General features: G+C 39.9%; 1 protein-coding gene across 5 annotated transcripts; it reads left to right on the top strand.

Annotated features, from left to right (window-relative positions):
* The first annotated feature begins 236 nt into the window (after positions 1–236).
* LOC113009227 (E3 ubiquitin-protein ligase Mdm2) lies at positions 237–12,853 on the top strand. 5 transcript variants are annotated; one of them, XM_080291301.1, is made up of 13 exons: positions 261–571; positions 6,505–6,575; positions 6,665–6,739; positions 7,430–7,493; positions 8,751–8,884; positions 8,983–9,032; positions 9,354–9,412; positions 10,369–10,456; positions 10,555–10,748; positions 10,828–10,959; positions 11,050–11,121; positions 11,207–11,384; positions 12,175–12,853. In XM_080291301.1, exons 5-13 carry the CDS (start codon positions 8,754–8,756, stop codon positions 12,708–12,710), a joined length of 1,440 nt encoding a protein of 479 aa, XP_080147427.1. In that variant the 5' UTR covers positions 261–571; positions 6,505–6,575; positions 6,665–6,739; positions 7,430–7,493; positions 8,751–8,753; the 3' UTR covers positions 12,711–12,853. The 5 variants fall into 5 exon arrangements, with proteins under 5 accessions (XP_026003207.2, XP_080147427.1, XP_026003209.2 ...); XM_080291302.1 differs by lacking the exon at positions 261–571 and adding an exon at positions 3,736–3,815; XM_026147422.2 differs by lacking the exon at positions 7,430–7,493 and having other exon boundaries at positions 237–571.
* Positions 12,854–14,323: the final 1,470 nt, after the last annotated feature.

Here is a 14,323-nt window from a genome sequence, read left to right as displayed (position 1 = left end):
TAAAAACAAATTAGCAATTTACTGATCTTTTAACATGTCCTGCTAATGTAGACTGGCCTTTATTTTGAAATTAATAATTTATTCTTGTATTTTTTTTTATTTTTATTTTTTATTTTTTTACATAAACAGGAATTTTATGGCCCAAACTGCTCAGATTGGATGAGTTTAATGGTTTTATTGTCGTATCAGTGTGTTTGGGGATTTGAATTGAGAAAGTGTCGGCTTCCTAGCCACTAGGGGCGCCATCTGACTAAGTCACAGCCTTTGAGTGGCGAGCGTTGTAAACACTAAGTAGAAGTGGCTCAACTGTCCGGGAAATTGTTGGATTAACGTCGTTGTTGGATATTATTTCATCATAAGTGAATTAGAAATGTGCGTAAATAACAGCTAAACTTTTCTGCGCCAGATTTTAGCGCTCTAACTGCAGCAGAAGTCCGCATTAGCAAGTTGATAGCATATTGTGGCTAGCAGGCCGCGGAGCCTCGGGGTTTCCTGATCAAGTTGACACGCGTTGAGAAGTAGCGCCGTGGACGCTGCTTTCTAGCAACTCAAGTCCGTCTGCTCAATCCTGGTAAGATAAAACGATCACTCTAAAATAACTCTTTGTGCTTTAACACTAATGCTTTTGGTGGGTTTCTAGTCTCTGCGTTTTTTTTAAATTACTGTTTAAAGGATATGTAAAAAGTATATTTAAAGCTTCAGCGTTAGCCGTCAATACCGCAGGGAAAATTGGATTTAACTGTTCAGATTGAGACGTTTTTATATCTGATTTATGGTAATGTATTACTAAATTTTGTTTTTGCTTCATGCATAAAGTTATAAGTAGATGTGTTTTTATCCACTGTTAGCAGCCAGCAACTGAGCTCTTTAGTACCTCGTTCTGCAGACAAAACAATAATCGGCCTTTAATTTTAGCTCCTGAAGTCTGCGGTCAGTTTGAAGTATCTGCTCATTAATTTTCCTCCGATGAGTGTGAGATAATACAGTTAGAGGTGATGAAAGGTTCCGGCCGGGCTCTCTCAGATCTGTGTGTGTAAGACACAAACTCAGACAGAGGAGAGTGAGCGGGACATGTCCGGGCAAACCTTCCTGCCTTTCTGAGTTGTCACGGTTTAGCAGCTGACTCACACAGCCGGTCAGCTGTTTGCGGGGAAAAATTACACACTCGAGGGCAAAAGCAAAGCCAAACAAGTACAAAGTGTACTGGCTTCACCTTGGCAGCTCTTTTAGGATCCTTAAAAGACAAGAAGTTTATTTGTATGCAATATCAGATACTAGTGATGTGCTCATAAAAACAGAAGACATGGGGAAGTGGTGCACACAGGAACAACAATAAGATTACTCAGGCTGAAGTAGTGAAAGTAGCACTGTAAGATAATTAGTTTAAGCATTTTGTGTATGTTCACAGTTCAATGCAGATAAAGTTAATAATAATAATCATTCATAAAATAAGGTTAAACATGTTTATTTGCCTCACATTGTTGCATTAATTAGATTATCATAGTTGTGTTAACAATTTGTGTTAAATTTTATTACATGCAGTTTAATTTCTGGGTCTGAAACGGCAAACAAAGCTTTCTTCATAATGTGGTTTTATTCCAGGTGGAAGACTGTGAGGTACAGAGGTCACAGCCACAGCAATGTGTAGACAATGTGAAACAAAATCAATAGATTAGTAATTTAATAGGAAAACGGTGACCACATGCTGTTAGTAAAACAAAAACACCTCAGAAGTTAAATCATTACAAGAAATAAGAGGGTTAATAAAAGCTACATAGTTCAGTAAAAAAGCATAAAACAATCATCTTTATTTATCTCTGGATTTATTCAACTTAGAAAAAAAGAAAAAACCTGAACAGCCAAAGCCAAAAACAATACAATTGTTTTCATTTTTGATCTGATGGATTTTGTGCTGTTAATGAAATTATGTTGATTTGCTTTAAGATGGCTGAGAATATCTTGTATTCTCAGCAGTTTCTGGTCTGTTTGCTGCTTTAAATCAGAATCAGACACTTTTGTTTATCCAGCGATCTGAAAATGAACATATGCAGACAGCGTTAAGCCAATCCTAAAGCTCAATTTTGATCCCGGTTGGAGGTTTAATTTACCCAAGATTAATGGAGATTATGATCAGATATTTAGCAGTAACCGTCAGATGCATTTTTTTTTTCCTTTTTTTTGTCAAATGAGTTGGGTGCAAAGAGCAAACCTGAACCTGGGAATACCACATAATTTGGCCCATACTAATATTTTTATGTCATGTATGTTTTGTTTTTGTTTGCTGATTATTCCTGCAAAAACAAAAAGGAAATCGTTATTAGAAAAATGTGAACTTTAAACTTATGTCCCTGGTGAGCTGGTAAATCAACAGATAAACTTATGGCTGTTTTTTGTTGAGCGTGACTTTTGAGTGCTGCTGTCATGTCTGGCGACCCCGGTGTACTGTGGTCAGGTTGGTCTTCTCCATCTCTGAGCCACTGCCATTTGTAGTTTAGAGCTCTGAACTGTGTGGGTGCACTTTAAAATAAAGTCCTGCACCTCTGTGGAAACAGGGCTGTCTGTTTTTGCTTTGTTTTTTTATTTTTACAGTTTCCTATAATCCTATAATTCCTATAATTTATAATCCTTATCTTTATAATCTCTTCTGCTATTTGCACATTCTTTACTGTAAATTCCTAAGTTAATTTGTAAATTTTTGTAGTAAATTGTAAATATTGTAAAACTTTTCTTCTGTCATTTAATGGTCGGGCATTGTACAGCTACAAGCATTTCACCCCCATGTCATACTGTGTATGGTTGTGTGTGTGTGTGACAAATAAAATTTGAATTTGAATTTGAATTCCAGCAAAGTCTCACAGGCTCTCACAGGGTTGTTGGAAAATTTAAAATCCAATCAATAAGTGTCTTCTTACAGTAACCGAAAGAACAAGGTCCAGTCTTAGTCATCATAGTTAACCAGATTTAAACTAAAAAGTTTGAAACCACATTTTTGTTAATCAAAATAAAAACTAGATTTTACAGTGTTTGATTTAAAAGAAAGTCTGAATGGGCCTTTAAGCCAACCTGTCTATGTTACATTATTTAACAGAAGTCTGTGCATTTCAAAAAGCTACATTTAGAAACAACATTTTAAAAAACAGAAGTGTGAAACTAACACTGAAACACAGAAAAATATTTAAAAATATATATTTTTGAATGTATAATAAAAAATAAACAAGGAAAAAAAGAACTGAAAACCGAAAATTAAACAAAAATAGAAATAGAATAGAAGAACTCTTATTTATGACTTATTTCAATATATTGTCTTTTAGGTCTAATTTTGTGTTTTTGACTTGAGACCAGAAAGAAAAGGTATATGTAAAAAACACTTTTGGTTGGAATAAATAATAAATTGGAGAATTAAGTATTGCGCTGATCTTCCCGGTTTCCTGTGCTCAGATCAAGCAGGTGTTGTGCCCCTGATTTGGCACTGGTTATCTGGCTAAGACTAGTCCTGGTTAGTGAGATAACCAGCACTCTGGTTAGTGTGGTTATGTAACTTTGATAGGATGAGTCAATGCAGACTAGCCCTGGCTTGTCTACAGAAGCTCTATGATTGAATCAGCTGTTCCAGTCCTACAGTACAGCTGAGTCAGGGCATGATAGGCCCCAGTCAGACTAGGCCAGGCCTTTAAACTGGTCTAGTCCTGACATGTCTGAGCAGGTCTATAAGAGGCTGCAGCTCTGCCCTGCTCCACTCTTTCTGCACTTTATCTGCCTTTATTTGCACAAGATGAGCTGCTAAAACGGATTTATTTCCCCTGCATATACGTAAGGTAAGGTAAGGACTTCATTTTATTCCTTGAATACTGGAAAACATTTTAGACTTTTAACAGCTGATTAATTAAGCATTAACCTGGTGCTAATGCAAAAAGACTGGATGGTTATTGAGTTGATCTGTCTGTCAGGTGTTGTGTCAGGACTACACGTTTGTGTTGTTAAAAACAAGCAAAGATTCAGTAACTTTTTAAGCAAGACTGACACAAAAGGTTAGTACAAGCTTCTTTGAATGTTTTCTGTAAATATGTGTTTTATATCGGTAAGTAAATTCTGTTAAAGTCTGACAGTGTGATGTTTTTTACATTTTCTTGCTTTATTTGCCTGTTGAAAAATGTTGAAAAGTGACATTCTGCTCTGAATGAAAATTTGTGATGCACCGGTTATGAAATCCTGGCTCGGTATCAGTGTGGCTGGGAGCCTGTGCACATATCTGTGGTTATTTATATTCCGGTTGTACATCACAGAAACAAAGAGATCTTCCATAACTTTGATTTTAGAGCTTTTCATCTTAACACCATGTCAGGTCACAACTGATCAGATACTGTAAATATGAGCCACTTACATCAGTAAATGTCCTGTTAATTACAGTCACAGGCAATATCTGCACTGATACCTGTGCTCCTGAGTTTACAGTTGAACTCAGTATTTAGATCAGATTATTGCTCAAAGAGGTTTCTGCCCTCCACAAAAATAAAAATCACCAGGCTTTAGGGCTGTTCGATATAACGATATGAAAACATCTATGGTTTCATGTTACGCTATTGTTTGTTTTGTGGTGTCGCTAAACAAGCTGTTTACGGCTAGGGCTGCTACAAACGATTATTTTGATAGTCGACTAGTCACCGATTATTTTTGCGATTAGTCGACTAATCAGATCATGCATCCATTGGATGTAGAACGTACAGCTTATTGCACCAGCATGCGTCTGCTCTTATATAACTATCATTAGCTTACAGCTTTAAGTGTTTAAGGTATGTGCTAACTAAAACTAAAGACAAGATGATAGTTTATTAAATTTTAATGAAATTTGCAGATTGTTTCTGTGACGTTTAATAAACTCCTTGCTATCTAAAATATAACAGGACACCGGAGTATATTCTCGAGCATCTCACACATCTGATAATCTGTTGTCTGCTTGACGTTTATTCAGCTGTGTAAAAAGTATAACTTTAATCTCAGCCAAACTGATTTACTCAGGAACAAATAAAATACTAAAAAAAGCCAAACAATAACATTTTTAAGTTATCTAAGTGACTTATATATCATGTTTAATCTGAGTAGCGAAAGACGGCGGTGGGTTTGAAAACGATTTACCAGGAGTCCGTTGTTCTCACAGGCTCTAGTGAGCCTTGCCCCTGGCTAGCTATCGCGCTAGCTTTTGAAAATATGTGGTGTCTTGATAAACTGAGCAGATATTTGAGGTTTACACAGCTACATTCTCGCCTGAAAATATGTTAAACGTTTATTTTGTGACCCAGAAAGAATAATAAGAGTAATATTAAAACTAACTAGCTGCCGTCATTGTTGGAAACTGAGCTGGGCTGCACTATGAATTCTGGGACACAGCTTCTTCTTCTTCGGGATTTAACGGCAGCTGGCATTTTTTGTTTATCAAATAGGGAAATACACAAACTTCGGTCAGGTAGGGTGCCTCAGACTTTCAGGTGAAGATGCACTGATCCATTCCTAGTGTACAAGTACCTTGACTGCAGGTGTTTTCAGTACAGAATTCAAATCCCGTACCAGTCTTAAATGAATAAGCTGAATTTTGTAAATGCACAAATGATTATTTTTTGCTTTGCTGCATCACAGAGTAATGAATCTAATAATCAGAGGACAGATTTCAATAGATTGGCCATATTGATCTGCTTTTTCCATTACTGATATCTGATTCAAGTATCAGCTCGACACGTGAGTGGTTTCTTCAGTTAAATGATCCACAGTTGGAGGCTCAGCAGCCCTCGTCCAGGGCCGAGGTTTTTCCTCCAGATGTGTTTTTGTGTAAGCAAAATAAAAACACAGAAAAGGAACCGGCTGCTCTCAGTCAACACCAGGCGGTCAGCATGCTCTGTATATTTTAGGTATTTTATTGTTTACTCTATTTAATTTGTAAAATATGTACACACACACACACACACACACACACACACACACACACACATTTAGTATTCACATTCAGTAATATGCATACACTCTTATATTCATATAATTCTCAGATTTAGCCGTTCTTATATTTTGCTTGTTCTTATGTTATTATACTTTTGCACACCTCTGTTGCTTGTGAAGCTCACACACAAGAATTTCACTCACATGTACTGTACCAGTGTACCTGCACATGTGATGTGACAATAAAAGTGATTTGATTTGCTTTAAACAAACCTGCATCATCTTAAAAGGTTAAATTAACTTTTTAAACCAGGCAGATTAAACACAGACGAAGAAGATGATAATATTTATACAGTAAGCCTGGGATTATACTTTCTGTATCCGGGTTTATATTGCAGTGCCGCAGATGGAGGGGGAGGACTTCAAAGAAATATAACTAATGCTAATGATGAATGCCTAATCTGTCTTACGCTGTGAAAAAGATTTACTTTAGGAGCGCTTTTTCCAAATCTATTATGTTTAAAAAATACTGTACTGGTTTATGTAATCTGTCATAATCTGCTGTGTGTTGGCGTGCAGGGACAATCAGCTTCACCATGTCAGCCGACAGTGATACCAACACCTGGACCACGGAGGACGACAACAAACTGGTGAGGGCGGCAAGTTCCCGACTTCTTCATGTGCTCGTAACTCTTCACTGACTGTGTGACTTAACGTTTTCCTCTCTGTGTGTGTTCAGGTGAGACCAAAGGTAGAGTTCTGCTCTTTGCTGCAGCACGCTGGAGCCACTAAAGATGTTTTCACCATGAAGGAGGTACAGCATTTCCATTTACTGCTCCACATTTCACCGGGAGCTTTGAGACAGTCTTTTTGTTGGCTTTGATGTGTGAGGGGTGTCGTCAGGTGGTGTTAGGACTGTTACCGGACCTGCATTCACAGACAGCAATGAATGAATGAACCCAGAACTTCCTTTACTACCACTGCCCCCTCCTGCCTAAAACACCTGCCTCATACTGCATTTGCACACTTTATGATGAAACATTGCCACCTTGTGGTGAAGTTTGTAGTCATACGTTGCAGATAGTGCGTGAGATTAAATATGCTTTTTCTGTCCAAAAATCTGCTATCACAGCAGCCAAAACATTAGACACAGCTGTAATAAAATCGGCTCAGTAAAGTAGAATGCAGGATGAGCTCAGCAAAGTAAAAATTATAAAATGTGATATATATTGTCTCTGGTGGTGTTACGATTACATATTTAAAAATCGTTATCAGAAACGTGCATGTCATCTTTATTCGGCCAAGTTTGTGCACACTTACAAGATATTTGAGTCCAGTTCACTTTGCTCTTTGGCATGCAAAAAAAGAAAAATGTTTTAAAAAAAGGCAGGATGTAACGAAAGACAGAATAAAAAAGCAAGTTGCAGAAAGTCTTAAGAAACTTTACAAACTATAAGTGGAAAACTATTTTAAGTGTTTGATTGTTCTTTTTGCTTTCGTACAGCTAAACAGGAAGCAATTTGCTCATCGCGCGTCAATAGCGGATGTTCCAGGCTCTGGTTGCCTAGGTAACCCCTTTATTGTATTTACTACACTGAACTGCGCTCTTATTCGCTTCAGTTGCTTCTCTGAAAGGTTAGAAAAGTCTGAAGGCTAGCGTGGGACCCGCCCACCCCGAGTTGCCGGAGGTGATTTCGCACGCTGTCGTTGCTGTCATTGACATTTGTGGTACTCTGTTGACACGTCACTGCTGGTTGCCCCTGAAAGTTTCAGACTCTGCCGTTATTGCTGATATCGTGATTGTGACCAAGCTGCTCTTTTCCATGGTACACTGGTGTGATCGAGCTGCGTGGTAGCTGGAAATTACTGGTCACTGCGAAGATCTATTACCAATGCAGGAAAAATGGTGTTTTGGCCTTTTAATGAAGACGGCGTGAAAAAAGGAGAACTTTGAGACTCACCCCAGCTCTCCTTTAGTTCATCCTCATGATTTTTCCAGGATTCCCTATTCGACTCCTTTTCCCTCTCAGTCTCATGTCTGCAGTGCTTCCCACATATAGACACTTTTTAATTTCTGGGCAGTCCCCCTGCCCGTGGTCTTTTATTTTGAAGGTTAAATCCTTGTCATTTGCATCCCACTCTTATGCCAATCTTCAGTGTCATTTTGATTTTCTCTTTTGCAGTTCACAAACCTTAGCTCCACCATCGTGGAATCCAAATGGGGGCAGTGGTCTTCGTTGTGTTAAGCTCTATAAACAGACCCTGCGGTTGTATTATTTTTTTGCACCGTTATTTATTTATACATTGTTTTGTTTTCTTTGTGAGCTCATCATCTGTGACTTGGATTTCTTTTTTCTCATTTGTTGCTGCAGCTTAGATGTTGAGAAGAAAACGCCCACTAACAAAAGCTACAAGCAGCCCATATTATTAGGATTTTTCATGCATATTAACGATTTTTGGTGCGTTTAAAAAGGAAATAAAATTTGTTTTGGAAAATACTTTACTAATAAATTCCATGTTTGCTCATCAAAAGCTCCAAAACCAACAGGAACATGCAGAGTTTCCAGTTTTGAGGCAAGATAAACGCTGTAATTATATGTGTGATCAACAAAGAACACCTGAACAGTATTTTCTGGATGTAGAGAAAAGAGAAGAAACTCAGCTTATCCTTTTTCAGAGTGCATAACTTCAGCTAATCTGACTGCAGTCTTGTAATGGTGGTAAAATTGCTGATGTTTAAAAACCACAATAACAAAACACCCAAATGTAATAATTAGCCTGTGCATCCTACAATCATCCCACGATGTATCTCTGTGTTTTTGCAGGTAATGTTCTACCTGGGTCAGTACATCATCCAGAAGCAGCTGTACGACCAGAAGCAGCAACACATCGTCCACTGCGCCCAGGATGCTCTGGGCCGTGTGCTGGGAGTCGACAGCTTCTCCGTGAAAGAGCCGCGGTGAGTGAGTGGTAGAGGATGAAGCTTTTGGTCCTTCAGACTCACTAAAAGGAAAAAAAAAACCTTTAAATAAAATATGTGATGTTTTCTTGTTTCAGGGTTCTGTTTGCAATGATCACCAAGAACCTGGTGGCTGTCAGGAGTCCAGGTAGGAATCGCATTTTGCACACGAGGCACATTATTAAATACAGCTACACCTTTGTGGTCCGAAAATATCCAGTCTTACATCCCCTGAAGTGCCCACAGGTGGAAAGCCAAGGGGCTAAAATTGAGCTGTTTTGGTTCTGTGTAAACACCAATTGACTCCAAATTAACTTGTTTTTCTGACTTTTGGGGAAGAAATGTTAGACCTCCACCTGCTTTTCCTTCAGGAGGATAAAGGCATACTTTCTAAATATTGAGGGTGTGTGTGTTTGTGTATATATAGATGATATCCTGCTGGTCTGACTCTGACAAACACTCTCTTTAGAATCAACAACAAGTCTGAGTGAGCCGCACAGCAGCAGCCAGACAGACAGAAGGACGGAGGTAAGACGCACACCATGTTTGGATTCTCTACGTCTATTGTGTTTTTGCCAGATAAACCTTCGGTATTTCTAGCCCGGGTTTGTTCCTTCACATTTACGTACCTTCAGCTTCCTTTCCCTCACTGTGAGCGCAGCATTTAAGAAGTTTAGAATAAACTCGAAGTAAAGTTTCACCTTGTGCTATTCACACAGGCTATTTTGGACCATTTTACAAGCTCCAACCTCTGAACCATTCCAGCTTACGAGAGAATTACTTCCAGGTGCACTCAACTCCAGTTATGAGTCCACCTAAGAAGCAAAAACACTGCTGCAGTCTTCACTGAGGAATATATTTACCGACACTTTCACAGACTTCCTTCTGAATTACAGAAAGAAACATTCTACTCTTGCTGAGCACTCAAAACGCTATTATAGTGAATTCCTGATTGAGTTGGAAACTCAGATTTCCAACTCAGAAAGTAAAAGCAGTCCCAGTAACCCCAGCTTAACAATCCAAGAGGGTGGCGGTGAACGTAAAGAGCAGGCAAACTGTAAAACTTTGAATTTGTGCTGCTGCTGTTTGTGGCTAAATAATCCAAACGCACACTTTAACCACGAACGAGCTGCAGCAGAATTTTTACAGACAAAAAAACACCAAAAACCAACAAACAAAGTGTTTTGCTGTATTATTAGTTAACTCAATTGTGTCATTAGAACACAAGCCACGTTATCCTATTAACACACATACTCAGACACATCTGGCTGCACACCAGGAGGCTCCAGTCTTTCCTTCTTGCCTTTGTGTGACTTTTTTGTTTTGTGTTTGGGAGAAATTGAACCTTTTGGGGATGATGATCATAAACATATCTAATGTGTATGATCTAATTTAAAAGTCACATGGAATTTGGTGATTATTCTATGGCCCAACAAGAGTTTAAAAGTTTGAAAATCAGCTCAAAAACGTGTTTGTGCTTTCAGGCGGCAGAAACAGAAGGTTGCTCTTCATCGCCTGACAGGAGGAGGAGAAGGAGGAGGAGAAGGTGGAGCTGCAGGAGCAATGAGCCAGGTGAGTTTCTCCTCAAGATGTACCAGCACTAACTCCACCACCATTTCATTCAAGGTGTTTAACTGTTTAACCAAACTCCGCCCACCTTTTGTCTGCAGGTCCCTCACACAGTGTAGACGAGGGGGATGTTGAAGAAGACTCGGAGGAGGAGGAGGAAGAGGGAGGCACGAAAAGGAGACGGTCTGACAGCTACTCGCTGACGTTCGACGACAGCCTGTCCTGGTGTGTGATTGGAGGACTTGGGAGCGGGCGAGAAAGACACAGCAGCCAATCATCTGACTCGCACAGCACAGTGAGCATGACGCACAATCAGTGGTTTATTGAGCCTGTGTTGATGTATAATGTGTAATGTGGACTCTGTGTGTGTTTAGTCTGGGAGGTCAGAGGTCACGGACGCAGCGTCAGACTCTGACAGCGACAACTTCAGTGTTGAATTTGAAGTCGAGTCCATAGATTCAGATGATTACAATGAAGATGATGCTTCTCTCTCTGCTGATGATCAGGTAAGAACCACTTAATAGACCGAGCTGGCCATTAAACATCTACCTTGGCTCGACAACGTTACTAATAGCCATCTTGTCTGTGTGCTGCAGGTATATGAGGTCACAATCTTCGAAGCAGATGACGACGACTCCTTTGATGAAGACACAGAGATTACTGAAGCTGTGAGTTGCTGCACAAACACACAGATGACACAAAGCCACACACTTACGCAAGTTGTTCAGGTGTAATGGAGTGTTTTCCTCTCAGGATTACTGGCGCTGTGCGAAATGCGATGAGTTGAACCCTCCTCTGCCCAGAAACTGCCTCCGCTGCTGGGATCTGCGCCAGGATTGGCTACCTGATGTGTCCGTCAACTGTGCCTCCTCCAGCCCTAAAGCCCTGCCCACAAAGCCGACCAACCTATCAGCTGCCAAAGAACCTCCAGGTAAATCTTATCATGACTACAGAGACCAAAGTAGTTTGTTTTTAGAGTAATGCTGTCAAAAAGGTGCAAACGAAAGAAGGGGGACACAGACGTTTCAAAAGTCAATCAAGTTTGGACTCCTTCATTTAACATACCCCCCCAAAAAAACAAAAACCAAAAAAAGCACAGAGCCGGTGTTTTCAAATAACAAAGGGAAATCTCCAGTGAATCAAAGACGAGTGTAAAGGTTAGAAAACCCCCAGAATATCTTCAGTCTATAAAACCAGGTCAGATGTCCCTGTGTGCCAATGTCAACACACCTGTGCAGAATTACACATCACTCAGATTATTTCATATTAGTCAGACACAGCCTACCTAAAACCACTGGTGATGATTGTCTACATCAGAATACCGAAGCGACAATTTAGAAAACCAATCATTAGGCAGAGAGGAAAAAGAGACAAGCTGCTGCTGTACACCTCATCTCAGATCTATGTAGCTGATACTCGATTTTTGATGCACATCCCTATCTGCACACACTTTCTAATGAATAGCCAATCACAAAATGAATGTAGAAATCATTTTCAAGTCTCTTATTATTATTATTATAATTAGTAGTAGTAGTATTAGAAATCGAATAATTTAATTAAAAACGCTCTAGAAGAGCACAGAGATGTTCAGGTGAGAACCTGCAGGTGCTGACTGGCTCACTTTTTCCTCAAGTGGCCACTAGAGGAACTGCAGCTTGCTGTCAGTTTTATCTTCGGTGACAGACAAGCTGCTAATCGATTGATTGATTTGTGTCCTGCAGGTTCTGACATGGAGGAGAACGGAGTCGATGTTCCAGATGGGAAAAGATTAAAAACTCCTCCTCTGCACTCACAGTGTGCGTCCGACTCCATCTGCTCCTCCGCCGCTGCTGACTCCGCCTCCTCCGCACCAAACTCCCAGGATCTCCTCTCATGCTCCCAGCCTTCCTCCTCCTATTCACAGGAGAAGCTCTGGACTCCCGAATCCCAGCCCTCCTCTTCCTCACACTCATCCTCCATTGATTCTCAGGAGCTTCTCCCACCTTCCCCAGCTCCAGCTGCAGCTCCAGCTGCTCCTCCTACCATGCAAGTCCCCGATATGGAGCGCAGCGTTTCGGCGGAGTGGCGTCTGCCGGACTCGTGCCTGGACCCCTGCCTCATCTGTCAGTCGCGACCAAAGAATGGCTGCATCGTGCACGGACGGACCGGACACCTTATGTCCTGCTACGTCTGCGCCAGGAAGCTGAAGAAGAGGAACAAACTGTGCCCAGTCTGCAGGCTGCCCATCCAGTCTGTCATCCTCACCTACCTCAGCTGAGACCACGCCCTTGCCCCCACACACCGCCCATTCATGTGAGCATTCACAGCTGGTGTTCTCACATGTGGACTTCCACAAACTTCAGAATAACTGCAGATACTTTGACTAAATCCCAAATAAAATAAACTTTCAGTTCTCGGGCACATGCGGGCACTTTCTTCAAAACTGAGAAGATTTTCTTGAAAAAGTTAATAATTCTGCTATTTGAACTGTTTCTCTGACCTTGAACCTCTGGAATGAGCCCGTCAAGGGTCTGTCGGGTAACGCCAAGCTTCCCTTTGCTTCGGGTTTCTCTTCTTTTTTTTTTTTTTTTTTTTAAATGGTTGGTATCGTTTCTTCTGTTTTGCTTTCTGTATTTTGGCGCAGCTTACATAAACACTCATCTTCACTGGTCAATCTCAGGTCCACGCCCTCTAAAGCTCCACCATCATTATGAAAGTCCTACAAACAGAAGCCCCCAGAATTTCATATGAACAGCAGTGGAAAAAGACCAGAATATTAGATCTGAGATTTTTCTTTTTCCTGCTGCATTTTAAAGACTTTTTATTTAAAAATAGTTTAGAACCTCACAAAATTAACTAAATCTATAAATATTGGTGAATATTAAGAAACACAGCTATGACTTTATTCTCAAAACACCTGTGTGTGGTGTTAAAGAGATGCCACCTTAAACCAAGGCTGAGTTCTACCTTAATGTAATACCATTTCGCACCACAAGATGGTGCATGAGTAAATGTAAACTTCATTTAATGGCAGCATATATTGAAAAATGGAAGTAATGCTAAAATGAATGAAGAAACTGCTGGTGGTGAAAACTAAATTTGGCAGAGGCTATTTCTGAAAAGTTTTAGAAATTTTCTTCACTAAATCAATCAGAAAACAGATGGAGGTGGAGCTCAAATGTGAGAAGTTGTAACTTGTTGAATGTTTTTGTGTCACCTTGAAATTTGATGGAAACATCTCCACAGCTAGCTTTCAGACATTTTGTAGATCTTTGAGGTTTTTTAAGAAGACATTTTAAAAAATGAGAGATTTTTGTTGTCAGTTATTTTGAGGCTGGTGTGGCGCTCTGTGGCAAAGAGAGATATTTTTAGAATGTGTTAATTATATTTTGTATGATGCAAACTTTAGAAGCATCGGCCGCGTCTTGTAAATGGCACTCGACCCTGAATCATTTCTGCGCCAGCTCTCTGTCGCCTCCGCCAAGCTCGCTCGCTCCTGGATCGCCTCGTTCTGCATCTCAGCTTCTCCCTTGAGATGAGGTCACCTTAACCGGATTAAAAACCCAAAGGGCTCTGACGCTGCATGGTGCATGACGCTGCTGACATCTGAAAGTGTCCGGGGGTGCTAACATCGAGCAGTGCTTTATTTTAGCGGCATTTAATTTCTGACCCTTTTTTGGGAAGTGTCATTGAAAGGAACCCAAATTCATTTTCATGCATATATTTAACTACTGGAAATTTCTTTGACATGTTTTCAGGTTTTTCTGGAAATTTCTTTGAAAGTTGTTTAATTATTGAGAAATTATTGCCGTTAAAATGGAGTGTTGAACATCTTTGATATTTATTTATTTAAAATACTCAAGTTTATTTAAGAAATGTTTCTGAAAGCTT

This window comes from Astatotilapia calliptera, chromosome 17 (assembly GCF_964374335.1).
Source record: "Astatotilapia calliptera chromosome 17, fAstCal68.1, whole genome shotgun sequence".
In the NCBI taxonomy this organism is placed as follows: Eukaryota; Metazoa; Chordata; class Actinopteri; order Cichliformes; family Cichlidae; genus Astatotilapia; species Astatotilapia calliptera.
The sequence above is the reverse complement of the archived record's forward strand: the minus strand, read 5'-3'. Positions and strand labels throughout refer to the sequence as shown.